At 43.6% G+C, this 14,190-nt stretch overlaps 1 protein-coding gene across 2 annotated transcripts; it reads left to right on the top strand.

The window, feature by feature from the left end:
• Nucleotides 1-7: 7 nt before the first annotated feature.
• Nucleotides 8-13,940, top strand: ipmkb (inositol polyphosphate multikinase b). 2 transcript variants are annotated; one of them, XM_061233178.1, is made up of 6 exons: nt 8-948; nt 3,878-3,963; nt 6,282-6,378; nt 7,494-7,666; nt 11,659-11,740; nt 11,990-13,940. In XM_061233178.1, the coding sequence occupies exons 1-6, from the start codon at nt 729-731 to the stop codon at nt 12,625-12,627; spliced, it is 1,296 nt and encodes a 431-aa protein (XP_061089162.1). In that variant the 5' UTR covers nt 8-728; the 3' UTR covers nt 12,628-13,940. The 2 variants fall into 2 exon arrangements, with proteins under 2 accessions (XP_061089162.1, XP_061089163.1); XM_061233179.1 differs by having other exon boundaries at nt 11,659-11,759.
• Nucleotides 13,941-14,190: the final 250 nt, after the last annotated feature.

Below are 14,190 nucleotides of genomic sequence, written 5' to 3'. Positions count from 1 at the left end.
TGTTAGACGACAATGGGTAGAGTCGCTGCTTATCCTAGTTTACGGGAACTGGATCATACGGGATGACAAACGCGTGACGCTATAATAAACTGGGAAGAGATTCATACAGCATCCTCGCATTCTGGACAAGAGAAATCTGGAATTAAGCAACCGTGCATTGGCACAGGTTTATTTTCTGTTGCTCTGCTCTCACGTCGGAGTGGAAGAGGGAGAGCAGCTAGCTGGCTAATGCGTCAGGGTGATGACACGTTTACTTGCTGCTGGGATGTGTAGATGAAAGCTACAGACCAGGCTTGTTTTATTATGTATCGTTATGTTATTCAGACATCAGATTTTAAGCGACACTAGCAGTGTCGCGAAAAATTCCAGTAGTCTTGGAATTGTAGCCGATGTGGTTCCTCTCTTCAGCTGTAATCACAATACAGAGGAGGAGCACTGACGTCCCTCGGCGAGGAAGTGGGATGTGGCGAGCCTGTATTTTGTGTTGCCGTTTAAAATGTGAAAGCATTTTAACAAATGTTCGCGGACCTTGATACGCATAGCCTGCAGTTGTCCTATATCATGGTAGCCTGATAGACACTACTAAAATGACAAGTTATTTCAGTGTTCGTCGAAATTGTGTCGTGGAGCCACGATGGCTTGCCATATAAAACCAATATGTGAAATTTAATTCAGTGATGTAGCTACCTGGCTATTATTTTAATATTTAAACGGAGCCATTAACTTTAATGTCAACTGTTAAAATGTCAACTCAACATGAAATAGGCCTAATGGACTCATCTCTAGCACTGGGGAAATTGGAAATAAATAGTCCTGGGAGTCTGGATATAAGTCACTCCGTAACAAAGAAGGGAAAGACCGTGCAGGATGGACCTCAGACTCACCTGAATGGCTGCGTGCCACTGTCCCATCAAGTGGCTGGTCATAAGTACGGCGTGGATAAAGTCGGTCAGTATATTAGTGAAATGCTGATATTAGTTGGCTGTAGGTTTGCTGACATTTCCAATATGAACAATGTAACTTGAAGCTACCTATGTGTGCCTTTATTTATTCTATCATTTTTGTTCTATTATTGTAGTTAGCCAATAGGGTATTATGTATTTACCAGCCTGTCGATTGACGTTTTATTTAAACATAAAAGCATCACACCTTAGTGAAACGACAGGCATAAACTGTACCCCTCGTAGAAAATAACGATATAATGAGATATTTCGAATGCCATTTCAAAATAAATCTCTTTTATAAATGCTTAATACATTCAGAACTATTGCAGTTGTTATACATTCTTGGAACCACGATATTATGTATGTCAGGACCACTTGAATTACAATAGAAATGGCAGTTATGGATATGTTAGAGTAACACGTTTAGGTTGTTCCGGAAAGGATCACAGAGTTCTCTTTGGAAATGAATGTTCCCGCAATTAAAATGACATATTTCACTGATGAACTGTTGCACAAGCTACCTTTTGGCACATTAGTTTTACCAAGTAGAAACCAGTTAGTTAAGTATTTAGAAACATGGAAATGTAATTACAGCACTTCATTTCACAAGTGCTCCCGGCATACTGTAGCAGTGAAATAATCTCGCCTTAATAGTTCAACAGCCTACTTTTCCACCGTCACGCAGTAGGTTTCATACAGTTATTGAAATGGGCAGCTACTCTTCGTAGCAAAAAGTAAATGTTATTAATTTATTGCTTACTATTTTGTCACGGTGAAAACAGCATTATGTAAATAAAGTCTATAAGACTAAATAAAGTTTTTAGGAGTGGTTTGGTCAGTATTCAAGCCTTTGGTCACCTGATGGGTGATATGTTGATGAAGCCTTGAGAGTCTGATGTTTACAGGAAACAAAGGTGTTGAGTAGAATAGTTCAGTAATATATGTTTCCTTATCTGTGGTGATGGCCTCTAGTTGAAAGAATTACTCCCAACTTCACAAAGTCTTGTCAGATGTTGTCTTGATTGGCGCCTTTAGTCTGAATAGCTGAATAAGTTGATTTCACCTTTCCACTCATTAAAAAAAACAAAGAAAACATTGCATTTCTGTATCCATAGTGAATGAATAGCCAAAGGATATTTTTTTTTTGCAAAATTTCAAGTAGATTAGAAGAGTGGCCACACTATTTGTGTGAGGATATACACTCAGTGATCACTTTATTAGGTAGACCTGTACACCAGCTTGTTAATGCAAATATTTAATCAGCCAGTCATATGGCAGCAACTAAATGCATAAAGCATGCAGATATGGTCAAGAGGTTCAGCTGTTATTCAGACCAAATGTGGAATGGGGAAGAAATGTGATCTAAGTGACTTTGATCATGGAATGATTGTTGGTGCCAGACAGGGTAGTTTGAGTATCTCAGCAACTGCTGATCTTCTGGGATTTTCACGCACAACAGTCTCTCGAGTTTGCAGAGAATTGTGCAAAACAAAAAACATCCAGTGGGCAGCAGTTCTGCAGAAAGAAATGCCTTGTTAATGAGAGAGGTCAGTGGAGAAGGGCAAGCCTGATCGAAGCTGACAGGAAGGTGACAGTAACACAAATAACCACACATTACAACAGTGATATGCCGAAGAGCAACTCTGAACACACAACGCGTCAAACCTTTAAGTGGATAGGCTACAGCAGCAGTGACTTAATAAGTTAAAAAAAAAGAAGTAATAAATACCTAATAAAGTGCTCACTGAGTGTAGGTTTTGGCTACAGTGATTCACAGTGTGAGTTCAGCATAATGGAAAAATTAGAAATAGCAATAAACCTGGTCTTATTTGCACATCCTACACTCTCATAAATAGAGTGAAACTGGAGGTACATTTTTGTTCTTCAAGGATCACATTTCCCAAATGTACCCTGAAAGTACAGTAATGTTCTCTTTGTGTACAAATTAGTATGTTTTACAAACAAAAAAGTTACAAATGAATTGTATATTGCTGGTTAGGGATATACTTTTATGTATCTATAAGGTACCACCCTAGCTACTAGCATTTATACATTTTTAGGCACTTTTCATACCTTTATTTCTGATAGTGTAATAAATGGTTTTCATGATTATAGTAGGCTGATTTATTGTGTATTTGTACTAATTCATGATGTACTAATTCTGTGTTTGATGTATTGTTTTAGCCATGTTTGCATACACATATACTATAGATTTGTCTTTGAGATAAAGAAATATGGTTGGAACCTATGAACTAGATGTGAACACTCCCTGTAAACACCTTTGAGAAGCAGTAGAAAGGGATTCATGAGGTTGGTTTTTTGGTTAACCTGTTCTGCATTGACTGATGAAAGTTGCTGTCATGAAAGTATTGCTTTGGCTGTCCCTCTTGTGGGACTTAGGCAATAATCCCAGGCAGAGGGCACAGCGTTCAGATGGAGGTTTTTTTTCCACAGTTGACTCGGAAGGGGTCAGCAGTTTTGGAGATTTTGGACAATGCAGCGCTGAGGTACTGCAGTTCTCTGAATGGAGCCCAGTGAGGGCGAGGGCTTTTTGTGTAGGCGCAGTCCTGTCGAGTCAGCTCTTCAAAGAATCCCATTAAATGGGGCTGGGGGTATGGTTTTCAGGAGATGTGTAACTGGCATTTTGCTTGTCACCTTCAGTACATATGCAGAACTTATTTCCTTTATTCACCTTTTACAAAACTTTGATTTGTTTTGCCAACAATTATCTTGTTCTATTGCCCAAGGATAGCTTTGTTTTGTTAGTAAATCCCCACATTTTCAGTGTCAATTAAACTCTAATAGGGTTTACATAAGACCAACAGAAATCCAACTTACTGTGTATGCACTTAGTATTTTGGCCTATATAACAACTGAAATGTAGCTGTGCATACAGGTAGTGCTCTCTCCCTTAGCCTGTGTGTCTTGAACAGGTATTCTGCAGCATCCAGATGGCACGGTTCTGAAGCAGCTACAACCTCCACCCCGAGGCCCAAGGGAAATGCAGTTCTACAGCCAGGTAACACCTGGACCTTTTGGCTAAAGGACATGGTTTCTGTCAAGAATTTTTTCTGGGCCCAGTTAATTCACACAAGGGCTCTGAAATAGAAAAGTTTGCATACAGTAAGCATTAATGTAAACTGCCATTTATTCTATTTTAAGAAAGCATATGCTATACATATATAAGGGAACTGTACATATGCAGCATGTGTAATAATTTCAGAATAATTTGTATGATTGCGTAAATTGTGTGAGTAATGTGTTTGGGTTCCTGAGGATTTGGTCAGATTCCTTTTTTCTGAAGTCTGGTCCTCTGACTTTATGTCAAGTATAGGCAACTGATTTTGAGGATGGGTTCCCTCTGCTATTTTATTTTCTGTCCTTGAGAAAAAAAGATGAATGCTGAATTTCCTCTTCTCTAGCTCACCAACAAACTGTACCCCAAAGTAATACCTGCACTGTTTTCTATTACCTCTCACAGTAACCCAAATATGTTTACATGTACCACTGAATGGCATAAGTTCATTTTTATCTAAAAAAAAAGATATATATATATTTTCCCCTGCGCTGTATCGTTATGCTTAAATCAATGTTTTTTTTTGTTTTTTAATTTTCATGTCATATTGCCTTTAACTTGATAAAAATTGCATTAGTATTCTTGGTTTAGGCCAAATGAAAAATGTTGGGAGATCTGAAGAGATGGTTAAGGAGTGAGGGAAGAGCAGAGGAGGCCACTGATCTTGAGAAGATCAGCTGCTGGAATGCCTTAATTACTGATCTGATCAGTGATCAGGATTCCTTCCCAGAACTGCAGAACACATCGCCTTTTGTGGTTACGCTGTAACTGAAGAATTTACTACAGCAAACTCACTGTCCTCTGCAGTGAAAATATAATTAAAGACGAGAAAGACTTTAAACACTGTTCCGATCATCCTGGGATGTTCTCCGTGGGACCTTTCCCCATTCTCTCTTTTTTATTTCTTTCTTCCTCATGTAATTGTGGCCATTGTAACAGTGTATTTATATTTTTACATAAATACATTAGTATTTTTATTCAGACCTGTACTGAGGGAAACTTATCTTACCTGTGGTTCATGTACGCATCCAGTTCGACTGTCTTTCTAACTGGTTATCTTAGTGTACACATGCACCATGTAAAAACATACGCAAACAATGATATACTCCTGCACAGTTTTGCCAGTCATGTTAAGTGCGCACGTACACTTCACTGTCTTTTCTTCGGACATTTTCCATCCAGCTCTAAATCCAATTTCTTAAAAAGCTGCATGTTTTTGCAGCTAAGCGCAAGTAGCTGTTAGCCGTATATTGTTTGCTCGTGCCTGTATAAATATTTTCAGCGGTGTGCGGATAACCTGCTCGGTTTTCCTCTGGCAAACGCAGTTCGCTTCAGTCGCACCCCTCACTCTCTCTCCAGTCGGAAGCCAGGTGGCTAATCTGTTAAACTGACGTGGGAGTCGTGCGCAAATGACCCGTTGCTCTTTCCATCCATCACCCGTGACACACACTTGTTGTCCTGAGCAGTTTCAGACATGTTTAAAATAGTTTGTCAAGAGTGGCCTGAACGGGGGCTGTGGTCGTGCAGAGCAGTCTGATGAGGATGTAAATAGGAATCCCTTCCGCCAGCAGCGCTTCAGCGCCGTATCGCACAGCACTGGAACATAATAACAGACTCTAAGGGGATGGCTACTCCAAGGGCCTGATTTGTCATTTTTACACACGCCAAAGGTTTTCCTGTAGGCCGTGCCCTTCGAGTGGCTGGGAGGGTTTTCGGTTTGGCAGGGTTCGGTGGGCTAATGCGGCGCACTTGAGCCGCTCAGCAGGAGAGGTCAGTTGTGCGGATAAATAACAGAGGGTCTTCTGTTTATTTAAAGACTTTAAGAAGGTCTTTACTTCACGCCGTCCACGACCGGTGCCCGCCACGTCTACACTTGACTGCCCACCCCCAAGATCCCACCTCTGGTGTACTGTGGCTTGAGATGCTTGGCTTGCTCGTCGATAATCACCCTGTAAATAATGAAAGTTGTTTATTCAGCACTGCATCACGCATACATTATGGAGAGACAGAATGCAGCAGTGGAAGTGGGGGTGGGGCTTGAATGATCTGTTTAAATCATACACCTAACCAATACTGTGGTCACTAATGTGGTAACTAATGTGAAGAGAATGTATCCACTGTTCGAAATGGTTTGTTGAAGAGAAGGTGCTTGGCTCTTCTGCCAGTTTGAAGATCACTGAATTCACCACAGTTAATTGATACCTTGTACATTTAGTCAAAACATATTTTTTTCTCCCCCCTTTCCCATTTATTCTCCATAGGTCTATGCTGAAGACTGCAGTGACCCAGTTCTCTTGGAGCTTCAGCAATATCTGCCAAAATATTTTGGGGCTTGGTCTTCACCTGACACCCCCGCAGGTAAGAGCGCTTCAGGGAACACCATCCCTCTCCTTTCCGAAGTGATTGTGAAACATTCCCTTCCGTCAGAGTCCTAGAAAACGAGTTTGTGCACAATGCCGTACGTTTCCTTGTAAAATTAGGTCATAGGTTTTGTGGTAACTGTATACACAGTTAAATTTTTTGACAGAATGGCTTCTGAGAAATGCGCGTGCATTCCTCAGAGGAAACACTTGACTGCTTCATTAACTGATAACAACCGTGGACTCTTCGCCCCACACACACACCCCCAACACGGTGGCCCAAAGGGACGTTTTTATTAGGCTTTTTATCCGAGACAGGGAGTCACTGCACTCTCATTCACACCGTAGGAATTGCACTTTGTTTAGTTACGGCATTACTCCTTACCCTAGAGGTAAGATGCAACAACAACAGATATAAAGATATCAGGCTCACATTAGGCACAATTCCCACACCTATCATCTGGAGTGTTGCAGACTTAATTTGTCTCCTGGTCTTTGGTGTTGTTTGTCTATATGAAATGGTGCCTGCTGATATTGTTGATTGTTCATCCATTTTCTAGCTGCACTAGCTGAGTTTTACAAGATAATGTGTTGGTAATATTACTGCATGCCTGTCCAGGCACAGCAGATGGAAACTTAGGGAGAACTATTTAAGAAGAAAGGCCTTTGATGTTGTAAGGCTCATCCCTGTAAGCATTTGCATTTTCTCTGTTGTGGAAAGTGCTGTTTCACAATTGCCCAGCAGCACTCTGATAATGTGAATGATAGTTCTGCTAACGTGAGCAGGCATTTTATCTCAATGCCGATTTGCATTTTTCTTCTTGCTTAACCACCAGACAATTTTCCACTGTAGTCAGATAAGACCTCGCTAAGTCACACAAGGCCTCTTTTCAGTTGCACCGCAGTGGTATTTCTCCTGTGGTTTGAGTGACTAATTTAAATGTTGTTCTAAGTAACAGAAAAGCGATACAAAATGACTGAACCAATCCTTCAGTTTGAACCCTGGTGATTAAATGGAATTGGAGCCCTGGTGATCGAATTGAACGAGGTTGCTTTGAGACGGCAATCGTTCCCTTTTCTCTCTGACCTTCTGCTTGGCTTTTCGGCCCACAGAGCTGTACCTGAAGCTGGAAGATGTGACCAGAAAGTTCCAGAAGCCCTGCATCATGGACGTGAAGATCGGGCAGAGGAGCTACGACCCCTTCGCCTCCCAGGAGAAGAGAGAGCAGCAGATTAAGAAGTACCCCCTCATGGAGGAGATGGGATTCCTGGTGCTGGGAATGCGGGTGAGTCCAGCAGCCTCTCCAAACACCGAAAGAACCATTTTTCTTGATGAAATGGGTGTTCTCAGCACAAACTTGTTTGTTGGATGTTTTTTGTTCATGAAGCACCCTGTTGTTGCAAGGCAAAAGGACTGGGTTGTTCCTGTGATAAGTACTACTTGTCAGTTTTTTTTTCTGTCCACATATACACAGGAGTGGTTGAGGTAATTTATGACTTACAAGATCAACAGCAGACAAAGCTGTGGAAAATCTCTGGGCTTTTGTCACCCTGCTGATTGTGCTCGCACTCTCACTGACATGTGACCTTTGGTGCAGTCTTTGGAATGTCATGTGACCCCTTCCCTATGGGAGCGAAGCACTCCCACCCCTCTTTGTAGGGGACTCTGTGACATTTTCAGCAGAGTGTCTCCTATTCAGGCCCTGACTTGAACAGGCCTGTGGGTACAGTGCAGTCGCGGTCGTAGCTTTGTCTCCTCAACGGTCTGTCCGCATTTGGCCGAGTCTCTCAACAGACACGTCCGTTGACAACATCCACTTGCCGTTCTCCCTTCGGCCCTGTCCCACGCACTAATTCCAGGGCGTGCCGCGCTTTAATTAACGTCCTCGGCTATCAGACGGCCGGGGAGGGGAGAGCACAATAGGTCAGTGTTCTTTGGATCGCTGAATTAGCCCCGCAGAGACGCGGTCAGGAACATCAAGCCCGAGATGGGATTTATGATGTAATAATGTTACACAACGACGCGCGAGGAGCTCTTTCCTCAGGTGAAATAAATCAGTCCGCCCGACGCGGGCCTTAACCGGAGCGGACGCGCGTGTAACGAGAACAAACGCCGCGCCCGCCGTGCAGCCAATCACAGCCTGCGACCGGCGGGCGAGGAGGAGCCTCGTTTCCCTCAGTAACCGCTCCGTCAGCCCTTATCTTCCCGCCGGGGCCCGGAGCGACGATGCTCCAAGCCCCGTAAATAAAGAGCGCAAAGAGGACTTTGAGCTGAGCGCAGGCAGCCTGGGCTGGAATGGAGCCGTCTTTTCACCACCCTGCCCTGAGCGCTCTCACTGGTAACTCCCGTACACCTGGCCCCAAGTTCACACCGCCAGTCTGCGTTATACGCTTGGAGGTTTGAATTTAGGATTTATTCATTTGTCTTTAATGCTATCGGATGTTTTGTGTAAACTATCGATTGTCTGAAATGAGTTAAATATTTTTTTTAAACCGGATAAGTATCACATGCCTGCAGACACACACACGCACATACAGTGTGTCAGTGTGAGTCATGGATCTTGGATCAAGAGTGTATTTGTCACTATTACATTACTGTTGAACGGGTGTGTATTGTGTCAGGGGTAGTGAGGAAATCAATGGAAACATTGTCTGTCCATCCCTTTGCTTCCTGATTACTAGTATTTAGCGTTTTTCTGAGTTTCTGAAATTGATGCTGCTAATGGACAAAATCCAATTCTCATGCACACACCCCTGAAACACAATTAAATTATCTTCCCATCAGGTCTGAAATTATTCCCAATGTGCCCAGCTAGAGCTTATACATCGACAAAACCCTTCGATATTCGCCCTTGTAGATTTGTTGTTTTTTGTCGTTATTTTATTTGCACTGTTAACTGAATATGGCAGCATTCCTCTATTCTGAATCCACAGAAAACACACAAAGCTTCCGCTGTCGCTCAGTCCATGAATGAGTGCCATCCTGTGTGTGAGTCACGATATCTCCACTCCGCCCTGGACTGCTCTCTCTCAGAGCTCAACAAACCCTTTCTATCATCAAGTAATTCCTCAATTTTCCATTGTGCTATTTGCGCACAATAGAAAATCTCAAGTTCTATTCCAATTCAATTTCTTACGCCTATTTTCATGGAGCCATTTTTACCATTTGGAGACTGTAAATTGAACCCACTTCCCAGTACACAGAATTTAGTCTGATATAATGTGTTTTAATTACATCATGGTGTTGCTGCCCCTGTTGCTCGGTTATCGAGTGTATCAACATGACACAGAGTACGTGAGCAGATCAACAATAACCTTTTATAACAGATCATACTTTGCATAACTGCATGTAATGAATAAATATGAAAGGTTATATTGTTGAAGATCATTAAAAACCCCATGAAAGAGTGTATAATTTTGTTAGAAGCAACAGGATTTGGATGCCTGGTATGACAAGCGTTTAACATGTCTGCAGCCCTCAGGAAACATCTTACCCGTGTTGCTTATGCTAGGACAATTGAAACACTGTAGGCCCATGTGTGCAGATACAGCAGCTGCGATAGTATTTGGAAGCAAGCACAGTTGACAGAACGATCCACAATAATATCCTATCTGAAGGCCTATTATGCTGTATATTTAACGCTATTTGCATATTATTTAGATTACATTTCGATTGGTGCCTGTAGAGTTAAGCGTACATAGACAGAGTAAGGTCACTTGACCATTCTCTTTGTCTCTGTACCCTTACACTGTGAGGAATATGTTTTTCAGTTCTAACAGTATGACATCTTTTAATTGAATAATTGAATGCAGCTGTCTTTCCATTCCAAAGGGCAGAGCCTGCCAGGCAGCTTATGGGCTTCTTCCACAGTGGCTGTAGAACTGAGTCCTGAATATGCTCGGATTAACAGGCCCTGCAGTATAAAAAGACGTTGGGGATGTCATGTCAGTGATTGTAGGAAAATGGTGTTTCTTTTTCCCGTGTAACTCATAAACACCCTGGAAATGTCGGAGATGGTATCGTTTCGGCAGAGCAGCGCGTTCTCTCGTTCTCCGGGGCAGCCGGGGAATACGAGGAGGAAGCGTCCTGTTATCACTCCGGCAGGAAGCAGTTATCCTAATTCCCAAATCTGCTTCATCCTGGGCCCCGCCCGTCACTGCAGCCGCCCTCCTCAGCTCAGCTTCTGTGCGTTGTGCGTGAGGCTGACATCCTCCAGATAGCGGGGTCAGGCTCTCATTAACCGATACGCGTATGCTGCGTTCACATCGGAATGTTCTGGAAGTTCTCTTTGAAGCGCTCAGAAATATGAGTTGGCTTGACAGTAGCGGGAAGGGGGATGGGTGCCACGGGAGCATGACTCGATGGTTTGGGGAGGGGGAAAGGGGCCAGGCCTCCTCTCCAACACGGAGAAGGAGCGTGTGACAGGCCGGCAGTCTCCTTCCTGGCCCCGCCGACGGACTCCCTCTGCTCCCTTCGGCCCTCGGTGGAGAGTGCGTCTTCGGTGAAAGGAGGAGGCGTGAGGAACACAGGCCTCCCTGGGGGCCCCCGGCACGGGTCGGCGCCTTCCAGGATGAGCCTCCCTTCTGTCCCCTGGGGGCCGCGGCCCTCTGGCAGGGACCGTGGAAAAAGCACCACCCCACCCCCCCCACACCCTGACTCGGCCTCCCCTCTAAAGCAAAGCGACCCATTACAGTTAATTACCCTGCCGATCCCACTGATACTGGAGGAATGCTACCCGATAGCGTAGCGTAGCATAGACTTGGCTAGCGGCTAGCCAGTCCGCAGACTAGCTCCCTTTACCCCCTCTTCATCTCAGTTCAACTTCTTCCATTTGATCTAGACAGTGTTTTATAATTACATTTACATTTTACATTTTAGTCATTTGGCAGACGCTTTTAATCCAAATCCAAAAACACTTTGTCAGTGGAGAAGAGATTGGAATTCCAGCAGTTTGCCTGCATTTCACCATGGAGTGATTGTGTCATTCTTCCACCAGGGGGCGACCTCTGACTTAGTTTCAGTGTTTAAGCTGACACCCTTTTTGTCAATCTTAAACATAAATGCCTGAAAACTGAATATATCTTTTTGACATAGTTTGATTTCATTGTCTTGTACAATTTTTGAACAATTTTAAAAATGTCAACCTATTTTGAAAATGTTTCTAATTTGAGATTTGTTTCTTAGATTTATCCTCTCCCAATATTATAGAAATTTATCAGAATTTGGTTAAAAATCTAATCTCAAAAACGGGATATTCTCTCTCTTTTGCTCACGCAGATATACAAGGTGAACTCGGACAGCTACGAGACTCACGATCAGCATTACGGAAGAGGCCTGGTGAAGGAAACCATCAAAGACGGTGAGGTCCTGCTCCCCCTGTGAGTTCAGTCCTGCTACCATGACGTAGAGGACTTCCTGTTTGCACAGGCTTCTGTCAGTCAAACGGCGCTCTTTATGCATATTTAAAGATAGGTAAAGCTATCCAGTTATCAAAATCCTTTTGCTCGGAAAGGGAATAGAATATTCATGTTAAAGTGTTTACCACAGGCAGTCTGTGCTTGCCTCTGCTAAGCTGATGTTAGAAACACTTTCTCTCCTTCTCTGGCAGGCTTGTCCAAGTTCTTCTACAACGGGAACGGCCTGAGGAAAGATGCAGTCAGCGGCGGTATCCAAAAAGTGGAGAAGATCCTCCGGTGGTTCGAGGGTCAGAGGCAGTTACATTTTTATGCAAGCTCCCTGCTGTTTGTGTACGAGGGCTCTCCCCAGGAGGGAGGTCCCAAGATGGCCGCCAGCAGTCCGCCGGGGGAGACCCCGCTCCCCAAAGCCCGGGTGCCGAACGACAGCGTGGTGGCGGAGTTCAACAACAACATCCACGTGACTGGCCCCGGGGAGAACGGCCTCCGCCTGGGGCCCCTGGGACAGAGCCTGTCCGGCATGTACGCCCTGCACCGGCGGGGCTGCGGCCAGGGTCGCCACGGCGACACCCCCGACGACGTCCGCAACGCCCGGCAGGACCAACTGTGGAAGTTCATTACCCAGAACCCCCTGGAGCAGCCCAACGGCAACGCCGTCCAAGCCCGGCGGGAAGAGGAGGACGGGGAACGCCGGGGGCCGGACCTGGGCGGGGACGCGGAAGTCCGGATGATCGACTTCGCCCACGTCTTCCCCAGCCAGACCCAGGATGAAGGCTACATCTACGGCCTGAAAAACCTGCTGTCGGTGCTGCAACAGATCCTTAGTGAATAAGTCCCCTCGTGTTGTGGTTCATTGTACGTTCTCTTGACACACTTCTAATTAACTCGGGCTAATAGGGTAATGGAAGTGTAGCATCACCCATGCAAGGAAATCTGCACTATCAATCGAGTAATTCTTTGTAGGTATTTGTGTATTAAGTGTGCTTGTTTTGTACCGTTAGGAAATGTTTATAACTGTCTTACTCAGGTAAATTAATCGCTATTCACATATTAATCTTTGCAAAAGAGAAAATTGGTGCAGTGGATTCTGGACATCTGGATGTTTTCTATATTGTTCTTCTCAGACCCGTGTTTGTGTTGAAGGCCGTGGCTCGCACGTTAAACTGCGCTGGAGTACAACTGGACACTGTGCTTCCCCTACGCGCCCTCCATTTGGAAAAATGAACCCAGGCAAACCGATAAAACTACTGATTTTTCTAATTTATATTTTTTTAGATGTATATTTCTGTTTGGAACAACCAAATAATCATCCAGCATAGGGGAAAAAATAATCGTGATTCATATTTCCTATAGGTATATTTGCTGCCAAATTGCTTTGCCTGTTCCTTGGTAAATATTTCAACACCGGGATCCAAATTATTTAATTTTAATTGATGTTATTAGTTTAGCTTATTTATATGGTGTTGCCGTGGTTTTAGTGTCACCTGATGCAATATGCTGCTTTTACTATTCTTGAGTGCAGAGTAGGAAAAAAACCCCCCCAAAAAAACGATACTGCATGATTGGAGGCTTTCTTCTGCTGCAGGAAAGGGCCTCCATGCTTCACTGAGCAGAGGAGACTGAAGCCCTGTAGACACTATGATGTCTTTAGATCCACGGTTCTCTTCCCATCAGCCTCTGCTCATCGTTTCAGCAGAACGTGGCTGAGCTGACGCCTCATTGGACGGCCCAGTGCCCCCAGGTGTGCTCCGCATCGATTGGACGTGACACTCACTGTGACGGGTCGAAATGCATGACTTGACGGTAACCGTTTTGCATTTGTTCTTGGGCATGGTTTTCGGTCGTCTGTGACCGTACAGCATTGCAGAGGCTTTAATGTGCGAGACTGGATGACATTTCCATTGGGATCTGAATCGCGAGTCGAGCTTCTCTATAAGGCAGAGCAGCATTACAGTTGTATTCGAAACCCCCAGGAACTTCCATTGAGGATATTTATGTCACTTAACATGGCTGTTTTGGTCCTCCTGAGCAATCAAATGTAGGGGTGGAAATCCAAACTTGTTTTGCCATGTAATTTTTTATATGTTTTAGAATAATCAAAAACGAATGAGCCCTATAAGATTTTTAATATATATATATATATATATATATATATATATATATATATATATATATATATATATATATATATATATATATATGTTATGTATTTCTGATGATGCAGCTTCTAAGACCATTGGGGAAATTACCTAGGGAAGTCTAATCAAAGAGTGGCATTAAATTAAATACCTATGTATTCAGGGCTTTATGCTTATCCAAATAGCACTCAAATTCAATTGTTTCATTTGACCTATTAGCATTCTTTTGTTGACGTTGTTATTCATATGCAGGAAAT

This window comes from Conger conger, chromosome 2, assembly GCF_963514075.1.
Source record: "Conger conger chromosome 2, fConCon1.1, whole genome shotgun sequence".
NCBI lineage: Eukaryota > Metazoa > Chordata > Actinopteri > Anguilliformes > Congridae > Conger > Conger conger.
This window is presented reverse-complemented; position numbering and strand designations above follow the sequence as displayed.

What these genes read in the sequence shown, in the direction of transcription:
- ipmkb (XM_061233178.1), top strand. Translation starts at nt 729, where the DNA reads ATGTCAACTGTTAAAATGTCAACTCAACATGAAATAGGCCTAATGGAC. An exon ending in AAATGCAGTTCTACAGCCAG is followed by an intron (nt 3,964 to 6,281) that starts GTAACACCTGGA and finishes TATTCTCCATAG; the next exon opens with GTCTATGCTGAAGACTGCAG. An exon ending in TTCACCTGACACCCCCGCAG is followed by an intron (nt 6,379 to 7,493) that starts GTAAGAGCGCTT and finishes TTCGGCCCACAG; the next exon opens with AGCTGTACCTGAAGCTGGAA.